Source organism: Borostomias antarcticus, assembly GCF_949987555.1.
Source record: "Borostomias antarcticus genome assembly, chromosome: 11".
Lineage (NCBI taxonomy): Eukaryota > Metazoa > Chordata > Actinopteri > Stomiiformes > Stomiidae > Borostomias > Borostomias antarcticus.
The window spans coordinates 21,219,061-21,233,657 of NC_140244.1; the positions used below are offsets into that span (position 1 = coordinate 21,219,061).

At 54.0% G+C, this 14,597-nt stretch overlaps 1 protein-coding gene across 1 annotated transcript in view; it reads right to left on the reverse strand.

Annotated features, from left to right (window-relative positions):
• itga5 (integrin, alpha 5 (fibronectin receptor, alpha polypeptide)) overlaps positions 1-14,597 on the reverse strand; it is a 38,571-nt gene that overhangs the window by 17,470 nt on the left and 6,504 nt on the right. The window contains exons 2-15 of the mRNA XM_084445457.1: positions 10,698-10,828; positions 6,167-6,267; positions 5,083-5,206; positions 4,633-4,694; positions 4,474-4,519; positions 4,200-4,325; positions 3,941-3,985; positions 3,559-3,602; positions 3,398-3,454; positions 2,641-2,693; positions 2,249-2,457; positions 1,927-2,118; positions 1,800-1,845; positions 1,545-1,658 (exon numbers count right to left, since the gene is read on the reverse strand). Coding sequence (XP_084301583.1) covers positions 1,545-1,658; positions 1,800-1,845; positions 1,927-2,118; positions 2,249-2,457; positions 2,641-2,693; positions 3,398-3,454; positions 3,559-3,602; positions 3,941-3,985; positions 4,200-4,325; positions 4,474-4,519; positions 4,633-4,694; positions 5,083-5,206; positions 6,167-6,267; positions 10,698-10,828 — 1,350 coding nt within the window. The remainder of the gene's footprint in view (positions 1-1,544; positions 1,659-1,799; positions 1,846-1,926; positions 2,119-2,248; positions 2,458-2,640; positions 2,694-3,397; positions 3,455-3,558; positions 3,603-3,940; positions 3,986-4,199; positions 4,326-4,473; positions 4,520-4,632; positions 4,695-5,082; positions 5,207-6,166; positions 6,268-10,697; positions 10,829-14,597) is intronic.

Consider the following 14,597-nt stretch of genomic DNA (forward strand, 5'->3'; position numbering starts at 1 on the left):
ACATGCACACGTCTCACTCACTCACTCACTCACTCACTCACTCACTCACTCACTCACTCGGTCACTCGGTCACTCACTCGGTCACTCACTCAGTCACTCACTCACTCAGTCACTCACTCAGTCACTCACTCACTCTCTTCCTCCCTTCCTCCCGAAGTTACTCAACTTCCCTCTTATACGTGTCTACAGTGGTGTCGTGCTAGCGGAGAGACGCCGCGGGGCGCCGCGGGCGTACGGTGTTTCGGATCGGGTGGAGAGACGCCGGGGAGACCAGCGGCGGCGGCGACTGGCCGCTCTCGCCAGACGAGGTTTATAAAAGGGTGTCTCTCCCCCCCCCCCCCCCCCCCCCCCTCTCCCGCAGGAGAATGGCTGATCCGGGAAGCGTGAAACCGAGCTCAGTCTCGTGCGTCCGAGCCGGCCGGTGAACAGGCGGCGTCCGAGCGGGTCAGGAGCGGTCTCCCGTGACATCAGCCGCGGAGCAGCAGCAGCAGCACCGCTGTCACTGTCCGAGAGCCAGGGACACCAACCCCAGTCCCCTCACTAGCAAAGCCACGCTGGAAACAGGCAGGGAGGGAGAGGAGAGGAGAGGAGAGGAGAGGAGAGGAGAGGAGAGGAGAGGAGAGGAGAGGAGAGGAGAGGAGAGGAGAGGAGAGGAGAGGAGAGGAGAGGAGAGGAGAGGAGAGGAGAGGAGGAGGAGAGGAGAGGCGTTGAGGGAGAGACAGACGGAGACACGGCGACGAAAGACAAGCGGACAAGGGGACGGGCGACAAACCGAGAGGAGGGAGAAGAAGGCGCGCGCAAGGAGGGGCGGCCGGGAGAGCGCCGCCCGGCGCGACTCTTTTCTTGCGCACGAGTGCATGCGCACCCGCGCCCCTTCGGCCTGATGTTTCCCAGCTGTGTTCCACCACCAAACAATATCTCATTCAAAGCAACTGCCAAAAAACCTCCCTCCCCCCTTCTCACTCTCCCCCCTCTCTCATTCCCTCCATCCACCCCCGCCGACAACCCCCCCCCCCCCTCAAAACCGCCCCCCCGCCCCCCATCACCAGGCAACACAGTGTAACCAAGACGTGTGTACACAAGAGTTTCCTTCATGGATGTTGGACAGGGGAGAGGCTGTCACGGGAGCGCGGGGCCCGGCCGCGGCCAGCGACCCTCTCGCCTTCCCTCCTGCCGTTCTGGAAAGGAGTGCCGAGCACATTCTGGGGGTCAGAACCAGCTCCCACAATGCTCTCATTCAGCGCGCTGTTATTTCAACGCTCCTCCCAAGCCAACGGCCTCTTTTTGATTTTTATGAAGTGACTACGAAGAAAGGTGACCGGATAAGCCCGACCGTCCGCCGCGCGCCAACAACGCGGTTTTTGTTCTCCGGGAGCTTCCTGTTCGGGGCAGGGGGTCTCGTGCGCGGACAGAGGGGGACAGAGGGGGGGCTATGAGGAGAGCCGTGTGTGTGTGTGTGTGTGTGTATTCCCCGGCGGTTACACAAAACGACGCACTCGGCTGACGGAGCCCGGGAAGGAGACAGCCAGACGGAGCTAACTTACCAGGAGACGGCCATGCTGGTGTTGCCGTGATGCACCACACAGTTCTTCTCCTCGGGGTTGATCATGGCGGGGTACACCATCAGAGAGGCGCTGGTGTTGACTATGGGACGTGACCTGAGAGGGGGGTCGGATTGGAGAGTTGAATCGTGGTCGATAAAGCGTTTCGGCAAGTCTGGTATGAGAATCAACTCTCAAAAACGCAATAACTCGTATATAGCTTGTTTTTGAAGAGTACTTCATAGTACTGTAAATTACCTGTAGAGAACAGCCTTGTCAACGCCAAATGCACCAACTATAAGGTCTGTGGGGAACCAAGAGAGGGTATTAATTGATAAGCGTGTAAACGGCGAATAAGTGTGCAGAATCACCAGCGTTCACTCACCAGGGTAGCCGTTCATGTCCAGGTCCTTGGCCCCTCGAAGAGCGAATCCAAAACTGGCCGGGATCGTTCCAGAAGCCCACTGGCCGGCTATAACCTGAGAGGGGGTTTCCCTGAGTCCCCCGGCGTATCCGTTGTAGATGAGGACCAGTCCCTGCTTGTCCTCCCCGCCAAACGGACAGCTGACGGCCACATCTGGACACAGAGGAGGGAGCAGGGAGAGGATTAGGAGCCACAGGTAAAAAACTCAGTTAACACAGTCAACCCAACCCAACCCAACACACGTGACCCACGCATTGGGCGAGCCCTCCTTTCTCTCCCTCACCGTTGAAGCCGTCCTGATTGAGGTCTCCCAGAGGCGCGATGGTGCTGCCGAAGCGGGCGTACGCCTGGTTGCCCGTCAGGTGAGGTAGGCGGGGCTCCAGGTCCAGGGGGCCGCGCTGCAGGTAGACGTAGACGCGCCCCACCTCCTCCAGACGCCCGTCCGACCCCCGAACCATGAACATGGGGGCTCCCACCAGCAGGTCAGCCAGCCTGAGGAGGGGAAAACACAAGGGTCACGCACACACACACACACACACACACAAACGGAGACACGTTGACGCCTGAGGTCGTCCATGTAATAAATCGCTGGTCAAGTCCAGGCTAGCCACCATCGGCTAATTAAAATGGGCTGTGAGGGAGAGGCAGAGCGAGTGGGCCGGGACTTCTACTCACCCGTCACTATTGATGTCTGTCGTCGCCACGGCGTAACCAAAATAGGAGCCCATCTGTAAAAACATCAGCGTGATGTCACATTTCCATCACATGACCACGGCGAGGTTCACATCTACCACACACTCAATCTGCTGGGTCATTCTCCCATAGTAACCTGCAAGCACACTAGTAAAACTACTACATCTAACAACATACACCAATCACTAGATGAGAGCTCATAGCTTTGAAGCAAAGTCTCCCGAGTTCACTTATACATCAACCATGACTCTCTGAATGAATAAAGAAGTCAGATTTTCCATAGCGGACATTAAAGGGGGATCTGGTAAATGATTCACAGAACATGGCTGCTGGCTAGATCTAATTTGATGCTGCTACCGTTGCGCTGCTCTTAGCGGAGCGTTCACCAGCGTGAGCCTGGAGTCTGGAGAACACACGCAACCTGTGTTTCCAGAAGGGGGACGGCAGTTGAATACACTCCTAGGTAATGTATTTATTCAGCTGAGCCAATCAGCGTCATCGAAAGGGGCTCACGCTCTCCTTCCACCCCCAGAGCTGCGCTGCTCATTTGCGAAAATTACTAGAATAATTGGGCTTTTCAGCAAACCACAGAAGGGATTAAAAGCGACGGGCAGAACCCAGTAAAGGAAATGTTTTGTGTTGATATCATCAGTGTTCCAGTACACACACTGACTCTAGAGATTAGCCCCTGCCATGATAAACACCAGACGAGAGGCCGGGGGAAGAGGTCAGAGCTCACCTGTTCACCAGTGTAGTTCACCATGGAACTGAGGTCTGTGCCGTTCAGAATAGACACCTGCAAGAGAGCGAGCGTGCGATGAAAAAAAGACCCATAATCCACCGGTGATCAGTCCTCTCTAACAATCCTTCAAGACGAAGGCGACGATGAAGGTTTCTTACCAAACCGAAAAGTTTGACTCCTTTTGGGACCCCCGCCACAAAATCTGAGGGGTGCAACAGAAAAAAAAACGGAGCGAAGATTTAGGAGGGGAAATATCACATAGGTCGGAGGAGTCTGGAACTTTTGAGGATTCCAGCAATAATAACCTTTCCAGCTCAATAGCAAGAGAAAATATTTTAGGTGAGTTCAGTTCAAGTTCACTTCATACAGTAGGTGTGTGTGTGTGTGTGTGTGTGTGTGTGTGTGTGTGTGTGTGTGTGTGTGTGTGTGTGTGTGTGTGTGTGTGTGTGTGTGTGTGTGTGTGTGTGTGTGTGTGTCTACCATGGGGGCCTTAAAGTCTGTGGCGCAGATGTATACTTCGTGTCTATGACCGAGTCTTACCTTCCTCCTGATCCCCACTGAATTCTCCAATGGCAACAGAGTAGCCTACGGACAGTAGGAGAGAACAGACATTAGTGATATATTCTCCCGAAAAGCCCATAGACTCCAAGTGTGTCTAAGGAGCTACACACAGACGAGAGGGTGATTGAGGACTGAGGATTAAGGCGATGCTGTTTTTGAAAGCCTAGTCCTCTTCCGAGCGGAGGAACCAGCCGTGTGCAGAAGCCAGGAGAACCGGCGCGGAAGTAATGAGTCTTACCTCGGTAGCTGTCGTCATATTTGATCTGAGCCTGTCTGGTCTGGATCTGGCCGTCCACAGACTGCATGAAGTACCCCGGGTAATAAGCCTTGATGATCTCCTCCTTGGCCGCAGAGATCACCTGACCTGGGGGAGAGAGATGCAGGAGGAGGGGTCATGAGAGAGGGGAGAGCCACTCGAGTTTCACATAAACATGGGGGGGGGGGTACTCATTTTCACAAGCGCCCCTCTGCTGGAGCGTCCGAGCCCTCCAGAGGGTGGTCAGGCTACGTACCCTGCCAGAAGTAGCTGCCTGGGCCGCCCAGAACCACTCTCCCATCCTGAAAAAACAAACCAACCAGATGAATGATCATTAGATGTGTCACTACAGGATCAAAAAAAGAGACCGGCGTTCGGGCCTAGACTGACCGGAGCCGTTCGGACCTCGACCTACCTTAGTGAAGTCGGCGCTGAATCCGCCCTGACAGTATCCCTGACCGCCCTCTCCGGTGAACTCTGAAAGACGGGTAGCGGTTTAGATCCGAGACGACTCGAGCCACCTTACAAATGACCTGCTGGCGACCTCTCCGACAGAGCCATACCAACCCCCCTCCGCCTCAGCAGGGGGGGGAACGCACGTCACCGTGGAGGAGCACCGTGACTGATCACAACCGAGGGGGTGAACTATGTCTCCGCAGCCGTTACGGAGCGTTACTTGATCCTACATCCACCTCTTTTGTTCTGACCCCCCTGGACACAGCACTTAACCCCCGGTCTAACCCCAGCTGTGACAGCTGCCAAGTCAGGGGCAGGCCCCATCCGTCACCTGCGCGGGCCGGGTTTGCGGAGAGAAGAGGGTCTTTTGAAGACGATGGGCAGGGAGGGGAGGGAGGGACAGGCCTACCTGTGCGACAGGGAGCATATTCCACGAACTTGGTGAAGTTGTGGACGGAGAGGTAGCAGGTTCCCGTGGTGTCAGACTGAGGGATGTCTTGTTTGGTTCTCCAGGAGTAGAGTGGGGCGCAGGCCTGGGGGAGGGGGAGGGGAGAGGAGAGGAAGGGAAGGGAGGGAGTTGAGGAAGGAGAGAGGAAAGGAGGGGACAGAGGTGAGGAGATGTTTTCCCAGTTGCAACAACACCCTGCCGAACTCGGCAGACCGCCAGAGAGGTCAGTGCGGTACATCTGGAGCAGGGTACGCACGTAACCCGACCCGGGTCACAACCCTCACAATCAGCACTCGACGGCCTGATAAACTTTGATGTCACAGCGGGCACCAAACACTTTCTCCTCAGAGGAACGGACTGGGGGTGAAACGTTCTCCTCGGAGGAACATACTGGGGGTGAAACGTTCTCCTCAAGAGGAACATACTGGGGGTGAAACGTTCTCCTCAGAGGAACATACTGGGAGTGAAACGTTCTCCTCAAGAGGAACATACTGGGAGTGAAACATTCTCCTCAAGAGGAACATACTGGGGGTGAAACGTTCTCCTCAAGAGGAACATACTGGGGGTGAAACGTTCTCCTCAAGAGGAACATACTGGGGGTGAAACATTCTCCTCAAGAGGAACATACTGGGAGTGAAACATTCTCCTCAAGAGGAACATACTGGGAGTGAAACATTCTCCTCGGAGGAACATACTGGGAGTGAAACATTCTCCTCAAGAGGAACATACTGGCGGTGAAACATTCTCCTCAAGAGAGGTCTTGGAGTGAAAATTGGAGCTGAATCACAACAAATAGGCGGAGAACGGCCTCCGAGAGAAACTTTGAACAAAGAGCCCACGCAACCCTCCGTGCCATCAAAGCATCGCATCATTAACTTTTGGCCAGACGTTTCTCAGGGCCATGGGACCCGAACTAGAAGCGCTCCCTCATCATGACTGCTGAGAACCTCTGCGCTGTGGGGAGAGGTTAAAAGACAAACTGCAGCTCGGCTACACCCCCCGGCCAACCCCCCCCCACCCTCTCAATCTGGGAGGGTCACCTTACCAGAATGGTGTCACCGTGGGAACGCACGGTGGCTCCGAACCACTGGTGGGACTTGACCTCGGCCTGGTAGTCTGTGTCGTTGAGATGGACTGTGCGATCCCCTGAGAAAGAGACAGGGAAAATAAGACTGAGAGACAGCAGCTCTTTAACATAACATAGCATGTCTTCAACTCTACCCCAATGAATCACTCTTATATGCTCCCTCGGTCTCTCCAGTCTGCTCACTTCATCCCTCAGGCCTGTTTCACTACATCCCTCCATGTCCAGGGCCTCTTGAATGAAACACATTTTCTGAATTGGAATTTGTACTTGTAATGCCAAATGTCCAGATGTAGTGCATATGGACATTTGGCATTCGAAGGCGTACAAATTCCTATTCTGAAAATGTGTTTCAAGCATAAAGTATCCAAGAAAGGTTCGGGGACAGCATTATTGAACCATTGTTCAGATATCAACGAGGGATGGATTTTCTGGCCTAGCCTGGTCTGGTCTGACCTTCGCTGGCCCCTGGCTCTGTTTGGCCACCTGGCCAGTATCGCTGATCCCCCCCCTTCAACACTGTGACAAGACAGATGGCCGGAGGAGTCGGATTTAAAAGAAACTTTACAGGAAAGACAGATGTAACATCTGGGTTGCCATGGTGAGGCTAAAATGCAAACAAATTGGTTTGATAGGGTACATATACAATAACATTCACCCCTGTACATTAAAATGTCAGATTTCGGGTATCTGATATGACACATTAACAGCATGATAGCCCTCCTCAGTCCTCCTCCTACTCCTCTTCCTCTCTGCAACTCCGCCGAAAACGTGTTGCAACAGAGCCGTGTCTCACAGGTCCTGGTGGAGACAGGGAGGGGGGTCGTGACCTCTGTGGAAGTGAGGAAAGCAGGCTCTGCATCAGTCCCCCTCCACCCTGGCTTCCCCTCCCCTCCTCTCTCCCCTCCTCTCTCCTCTCTCCTCTCTCCTCTCGTCTCCCCAGCCAGTCATAATCGAGTCCTTGGTCGAGGGCCTGCTCCATGTCTTGGTGGAAAGAAACAGAGATTTTCCAGCGTCCAAGGAAAACAAACGCTTTGGCCCCGCTTCCTCGTAGCAACCGCCCAGTCATCCCTGTTTAAGCCAAGCTCCGACATGCGGGGAAATTCTTGAAGCCGGCTAAGGTTGGGGGCGGCACAGTGCACTGTGGGAGAACCCGGCCGGTGCGCTGCGCTCCCCGTTTATCGCGCACGGCAAACGGACGTGTGAAACCGACCGAGTGACAAGGTGTCAGTCGGTCTGAGCTGGATTAAAGCCCTCCCTTCTCTCCCCTTCTCCCAATCCGCCTCTGTATACTTTCACTTCCTGTCATTCTTCACTTTCACATATTTCCATCATTCTTTTCCCTTCCACGCTCTCTCCGATCTCTAACCTTCCTTTCTTCCTTATCTCTCTCTCCTCTCTCCTTGCCCCCCCCAATCCCCTCCCTTCCTTTCTTCCTTATCTCTCTCTCTCCTCTCTCCTTGCCCCCCCCCCCTTCCCCTCCCTCCCCCTCTCTCTCCTTCTCTCAGGGAGTTCTGACTCCCCTGGCCCGGTATCAACGAGCGCATGTGGAGATCAGGAGCCTTTAATAACATCATGGTGGCTCTGCCCCATGTCCATCACCAGGCCTTCCCTCTCCAACATTACCTCACATTCGCGGGCTGGCAGCCTCCACAGGGTGGGTCTCCCACCGCACCTGGTACATGTGTGCGGCAGCCCATGTGCAGACAGACATTCTTTTAACCGTGCCAGCAGTAATAACACAACCCTCACATCAAAACGAACTAGCGGGAATGCTGCTTTAACTAATCTCCATAGTCCTTTTTCGCCGGGGCATACCTGCTTTATATTTTCAGAACTAAGAGGCCCCTGTTTTGATAATGTGAGGGAGGTGACGTCGGGGCGCCAAGTAGGCCAAACAAGAGTGGGAGTGTTTGGGAATACGGTTCCCCCAGCAACCAGGAGCTGCAGCAGGCAGAACAATCTAGAATTGGCATTTCACACACTATTATCTGCTGGCGACTTGCTCTAGTATCTGTTCATGGTCAAAAAGAATCAGGATCTCTCTCTCCCTCTCTCCCTCCCTTCCTCCCTCTCCCTATTCCTCTCCCTCTCCCTAGCCCCCCTAGAGGCTAAGGGGGTGAGGTGCGGGTTTGTTCTTGCGCTGGGCTGCTGTGTGCTCTGTATCGCTGACTGATCATCCATGTCAGACGCAACCGCGTCAGCGTTTTCACAGCGTGACGAGTCGAGAGTATGAGGAGGAGGTCTGTCGGTTAAGAGGTCTGGGAGTTTGAGGAGGTCTGTTGGTTCTCATTGGTCCTGTCGGCCGTGAGAAGCAAGCCTGAGCTGAAGTCATGCGAAATGCCTTAAGCCTAACGGGGTCTTGATTTGAAAATGAGATAAGGAGAACTCCAGAGGCACGTCACCGTGAACCGGCGCCCGGCCCGGGCCGGACTCTCCCGGGACCGAACGGGGCCAGGCCGGGGGGTCTGGAGTGTGTCCATACGCAGTCTGCCCTTTGAACTGTGAGGGGCGACCCATTAGTGGTTGTATTTGTGTGTGTGTGTGTGTGTGTGTGTGTGTCTAGGGTGGATAGAGTCAGAGACAAATGGCAAAATTCACTCATCACATCAGCCGCTCCTGGGGGAGAGCTGGTGGTAGAGGAGGAAGAGAAGAGACAGACTGGGCTCTAATTTCTCCCTCTTTCCTCTTTCCTTCTCCCCTCTCTCTCCCTCTCTCTCTCTCTCTTCATCTCCCCCTCTCCCCTGACCTCTGCCCTCTGCCAGGTCCCTAGGCAGCCTCTTATCTCAATGGAGGAGGAAGTGGGATGGGAGGAAAGATCCGGGAGGATCTCCTCTGACCACTTTGACCCAATTAGGAGGGCTAATTAAGAGGCCCACTTAAGACCTCGCCCGCTCAGCGACGAGCTGGGAACGAACTCCACACGTGACACGCGCCCTCGCCAAATTGAGCTCATGCATATTTGCGTTGCAAGGATGAAGGGGTCAATGGCAACAGACGCTCGCACGATGGACGCACGACGGACGCGTGCACAGAACGTTCCCTCGCCGCGCACGGAGGTCCCGGTACGGACCGTCCCCAGATGTCCCGAGTCGGCTACGGCGCTACCTTCAAAGCCCATCAGCGAAAACGAAGGACACGATCATGACAGCGCCCGGGACTATCCTTCACCCAGCAGCCCCTGCTCCTCAACCATGACATCACTGGCGTGATGACATCACTGGCCTCCAGCCAAGGATGTGCCATACAGACATGTTCTATTGCAGGGAAAATGGAGGAGTATTAGAGAAGGGGAGGTGAGCTAGTACACTCCTGTACAGGGCTGTTGAGGGGGAGCTTGTGAAAGACGCGGTTGGAATATTTAGGCCCCAGCGCGCATTAGAGGCAGTAAATCAGGGCTGGCTCGCTGCTCGGCCTCGCCGCGTTTGATTTCCCCAGGAAACGAGCCAACAGCCGACACACACCGCACACTGTCCTTTTACATGTGTTTTGCATGCTACACTGCTGTGTGTGTGTGTGTGTGTGTGTGTGTGTGTGTATGTGTGTGTGTATGTGTGTGTGTGTGAGAGAGAGAGAGAGTGTGCAAGTGTGTGTGTGTGTGAGAGAGAGAGAGTGTGCAAGTGTGTGTGTGTGTGTGAGAGAGAGAGAGTGTGTGCAAGTGTGTGTGTGTGTGTGTGTGTGTGTGTGTGTGTGTGTGATAGGGCAAGTGTGTGTGTGTCTGTGTGTGTGTGCGCGCATGCGCGTGTCTTTGTTTGATAAGCTTATCTGCGGTACAGTATCTCCTCACAGTCCCTGGTATAACATTACCGCGAGACATTAGCCTGAATGCCACCTCTGTGCCTCAAACACAAACACTGTCCTGTTCACGCCCGAGGACACACACACACAAACACTGTCCTGTTCACGCCCGAGGACACACACACACAAACACTGTCCTGTTCACGCCCGAGGACACACACACACAAACACTGTCCTGTTCACGCCCGAGGACACACACACACAAACACTGTCCTGTTCACGCCCGAGGACAGGACACATACAAACAGGACAGCGTCACCTAGTTTCCCGGCGTCACCGTCACAAAACAAAAAAGACCGTCGGAGCGGAACACCGGCACAGGATCCAGACCCACTGCTCACAATGGCGTCAGGGACGTCGTGGACCATTGGGCAGAGAGAAGTCAAAAGCAGAGCAGCTAAGCCCGACTGGCTTTATGGCCCTTAAACATCCTCTCCACTTTCCTCAAATCCTCTCCCGTCAGCAGGCGGGACAATGGGACGGGGGGGGGGGGGGGTGTGTGTTACAGGAAGCAAGGAGAGGGAGGAGGAGGACCTGGAGAACAGCTGCCACGCTCGGCTGTGTAATTATCATATCAAGCACTTGTCAGACGCGACGTGATATACGCGAGACTTCACGGCCCTTCAAGTGGGGCGTAGTAATGGAGATTGAAAAACGTCGCCACAAGCTACTTCCACCGTCGGGGGGGACTTACCTTGAGTGTCAAACTCGATGTTGTGGCATTCGGTTTGGCTGAGGCTCCACGGGCAGTAGTAGACCGAGCCGCCCTCGGTGATGTTCAGCTGGCTGGTGTTGGCCTTCGGGGCGCCGATCACCACGCTCACGCTGGAGGGAGCAGAGACAGGGCACGCCATCAGTTTAGCAACACACCTTTTTAAAAGTAACTCCAACCTTCAGAGACATAACTCTAAACTCCCCGGTTACATGCGCATAATACAGAAAGGACACCACTCATAGTCGAGCACAACTGGCTATCAAATGCTCGGCTCTTGGTCTGGCAACAATTAGAAACCTACATTCCAGACCTCCCATTCAACAGTTTGAACCTTAGGTAGAACACGAGTTTTACTGCTTACTAAGCCATCCAAACTCACTAAACACTTTAACAGGTTTTCAGAGCAGAACATATGTTACGTAACACCGGGTAGCCAAGTGTAATTGTTGCTATACGGTGTGTGCATGTGACTCCCTCTCTCTGGCACGCACACACACACACACGCGCGCGCGCGCGCACACACACACACACACACAGATCCCTGTAGGGCAGATCCAATAGGAAAACAAGAGAGCGGCCGGCCTGAGTGGAGTCACACTGTTGTTTCCACAGCTGCGTGGCCCCTGTCCCAGCGGAGGTGAGCCCTTCAACATCCGTCTGACTGCAGCTCTACTGTACGTGGCGGGGGCTAAGACCGGGGGGGATACTCTCCGACGGCTCCCCCCCCTGCGCCGCACACGTGGGCCTACAGGTGAGGTCGGAGGTCCCGGAAGGGGGGACAGAAGCGCGGCAGACCCAAGGACAAGGAGGGAGGGGAGGAAGGAGGGAGGGAGGGTCTTGAAAGGAAGCAGGATTGAGGGATGGTAAAAAGAAGGTGGTGGCGACAGCGGTGGGGCACGTTCTGTTTTTTCCAGCAGACCATCTGGCCGAATGGCTGCTGCAGTTTAGCCATTACCTCACCGCGCATCCAATTATACGATCGCCATCGCTGGCACGGCCGCGGGCAGCGAGAGGAGGACGGGGGGGTCGGAGCGATAGAGGGAGAGCCCGAGGGGGTCCACAGCACAACACAGGAAGAGCACACGCCTCATCCTGCTCCGAGCGCCACCCCCCCCCCCCCCCGACGCATGGACGTTTACGCTAGTCGGGCTATTTTTAGCGTTCGGCCCCCGAGGGAAAGTCGCCCAGCAGGGCCCCCGATAAAGAGAGCGGAGAGAGAGAGAGCCAGCCTGAGGCTTAAGCTGGCTCTCTCTCTCTCTTTATCGGGGCCCTGCGGCCTCAATCCTGGTTCCGTTCAAGACACTCCCTCCCTCCCTCCCTCCCTCCCTCCCTCCCTCCCTCCCTCCCACGCAGCGTCAGGTCAGCCTCGTCACACCCGGGTAGAAGGATTACATTTACTTGTGTGACAACATCGTGCTACTGAACCAGATGTAGGGACACTTAATACTGCTTATAGATCCAGACGTGGTTTTCCACACAGGTGAAGTGTTTTTACATGTTTACTTGTAACAAACATTCTTATACACATACTAACACGTGACAAACAGTAACTGATGATACAGAATAACAAACAAATACACACATAGCGAGCGCCGAAAAGTAGAGCTACAAGCCGCCGCGACTGTGCACGCCGCCATCAGTAAGAGCCCCACAGTACTGCCCCACTGCCCCACACCTACACAGAGGGCAGGGGAATCCGGGTTTGCCTTGGAAGAGGGAAAAGAAAACGTGTCTGGCTCGGAGAGAAAGAGGAAGGGAGAGAGAGTGAAAGTAGAGAGAGTGCACCGCCGTGTGTGTGTGTGTGTGTGTGTGTGTGTGTGTGTGTGTGTGTGTGTGTGTGTGTGTGTGTGGACCGGGGGGGGGGGGGCTCCCAGAAGAGCAGTGTCGGGAGCCGGCTGTAATGTAAATCGCAGAGAAGCTTCCCAGTCACGGATTCCCACGAAGAGACAGCTGAGACGGACACTTCTTTCTCATAGTCGGGACAGACAAGGAACCGGCCTGGCTAGGGGGGGGGGGGGGAGCTCGCCATGACCCCCCGCGTGGCCTGTGGTCACACTGATCATAGGCCACCGCTGTGGGCAGTGTGTTATGGTTCTGCTCGGTGATGATAGGAGAGTCACTCGGCTGCTGACGGTGAGATAAACAGAACTGAGGCGACGCGTGGGGCAGCGCTCTGGCAGGATGTGGAAATATCGCTTTTGGGAAGCTTACTATTGTAGCGGTGGTTCTGAGCAGTGACTTGTTTCGTGTAACAGAATACAGTAGAGATGATTTCAAAGGATTATGAAATCAGGGGATTTCAGAGAACAAATCTGTGAAACTAAGCAGACTCTGATAGCTCATGCAAACTAGGAATGCTGAAAAATATATATTTAAAAAAAGGATAGCCATAGTATCTATTGAGAAGCAGGTGTGCTGACATACCATTTACCATTTGGTGTACTGGCAAATATTGATCTATATTGAACTATGGCAGTATTTCAAAGGAAAAACGCACAGAACAATAAAACAAGGCAAACATGCTTTAATGAGCAAATCCGAAATAGGAGTGCGTTTTCACTACATCACGCATGCGCACGCACACACACACACACACACACTCTCGTGTACACAAGCCATCAACCTCTGATAGCGATCTGAAAGTTGTGTAAATAAGGAACAGTTAGCATTTAATGGGTCGTTATCTGGCAAGAGATCAGTCTGTAACTGACAACCCCCCTCTTCTCCCCACAATGCACTTCAACGAGGGCCCATCATCAGTGAAGGCTTAACTGCTTCATACAAACTCTCATGGGGGGTCCCTCCCCCCTCCCGTCATTAGCAGAGCTCACGGTAGGCCTACATGACCATCTAAGGAATAACCGCCAACTTCAGTAGCGAGCGCTGCACTCCGATGTCCGAGATCATGTCACAAGCCGAATGGAAACATCCAGTCCCTCACCGAAAGGCCACCAGTTACACCATAACAAAGATTTAGCATGACAAGTATGGAGCCGGCAGCCGGCAAGGGAACAGCCACAGGCTCTCAAAGCCAACCTTTCAGAACCAGTCGTTTTCAGAACCACAGCGACACCAAGCCTGTTGGCCTGTCTTTGCTCGGGGATGTCCTGGTACCACAGGACTGTACTGACTGAGGCAACACTGGAGCAATAACAGTCAGGGAGGTTGCTTTTCATTTTGCAATATTTATGAAAGACTTTTCACCCCCCAAAAAATATGTTAATCTAGCATTTTCCTGTGGAAATAGAGGCATACTAGGGAGAAACAGGCTTTGAGCAATCTGCTGGTGGGAGTGTGGGCGGAAATAAACCATTAGAGGCTTCTCCATGTCTCCAGAAGTAAGACCCAGCTACCCAATCAGCTGCCAGACACTGCTAATGAGCCCACCACCCGGTTACCACCTGGTTACAGCGTTAATTAAACTAACTGTAGGCTGCTTGTGTGTGAGCACGTAACAGCTTATTGGTATGACTGCTGCTGCTGCTGCCGCCGAGCGTTCGTCTCATTTGAGGCTTCTGAAATCAGCATATATTCTAAACAACAATCCAACCATGTTGTAATGACCTAGCAACCGCTATTTCTACGGGGTGGAGAAATTACAGGCAATTTGAAACGCTAGAAATTGCTGATGTGACATGCCCCCCCGCCCCCCACACCCCCCCCCCCCACACCACCCCACCCCCTAGCCCAGGAGAGTTTATGATGGGGTTACTGGGGGGCGTTAGTCACACAGACCAAATTCCTCTCCAGCCCCCCTCTCCACTCAACACCATTTTTTTTCTCCCCCCCGTTCCATTCCACGTTTAATTGTCTTCCTCCCAGCTGCAAAACTTATGTCACTCGAACACTATTATAATTGCTCTAAGCCGGCAGCAAAAA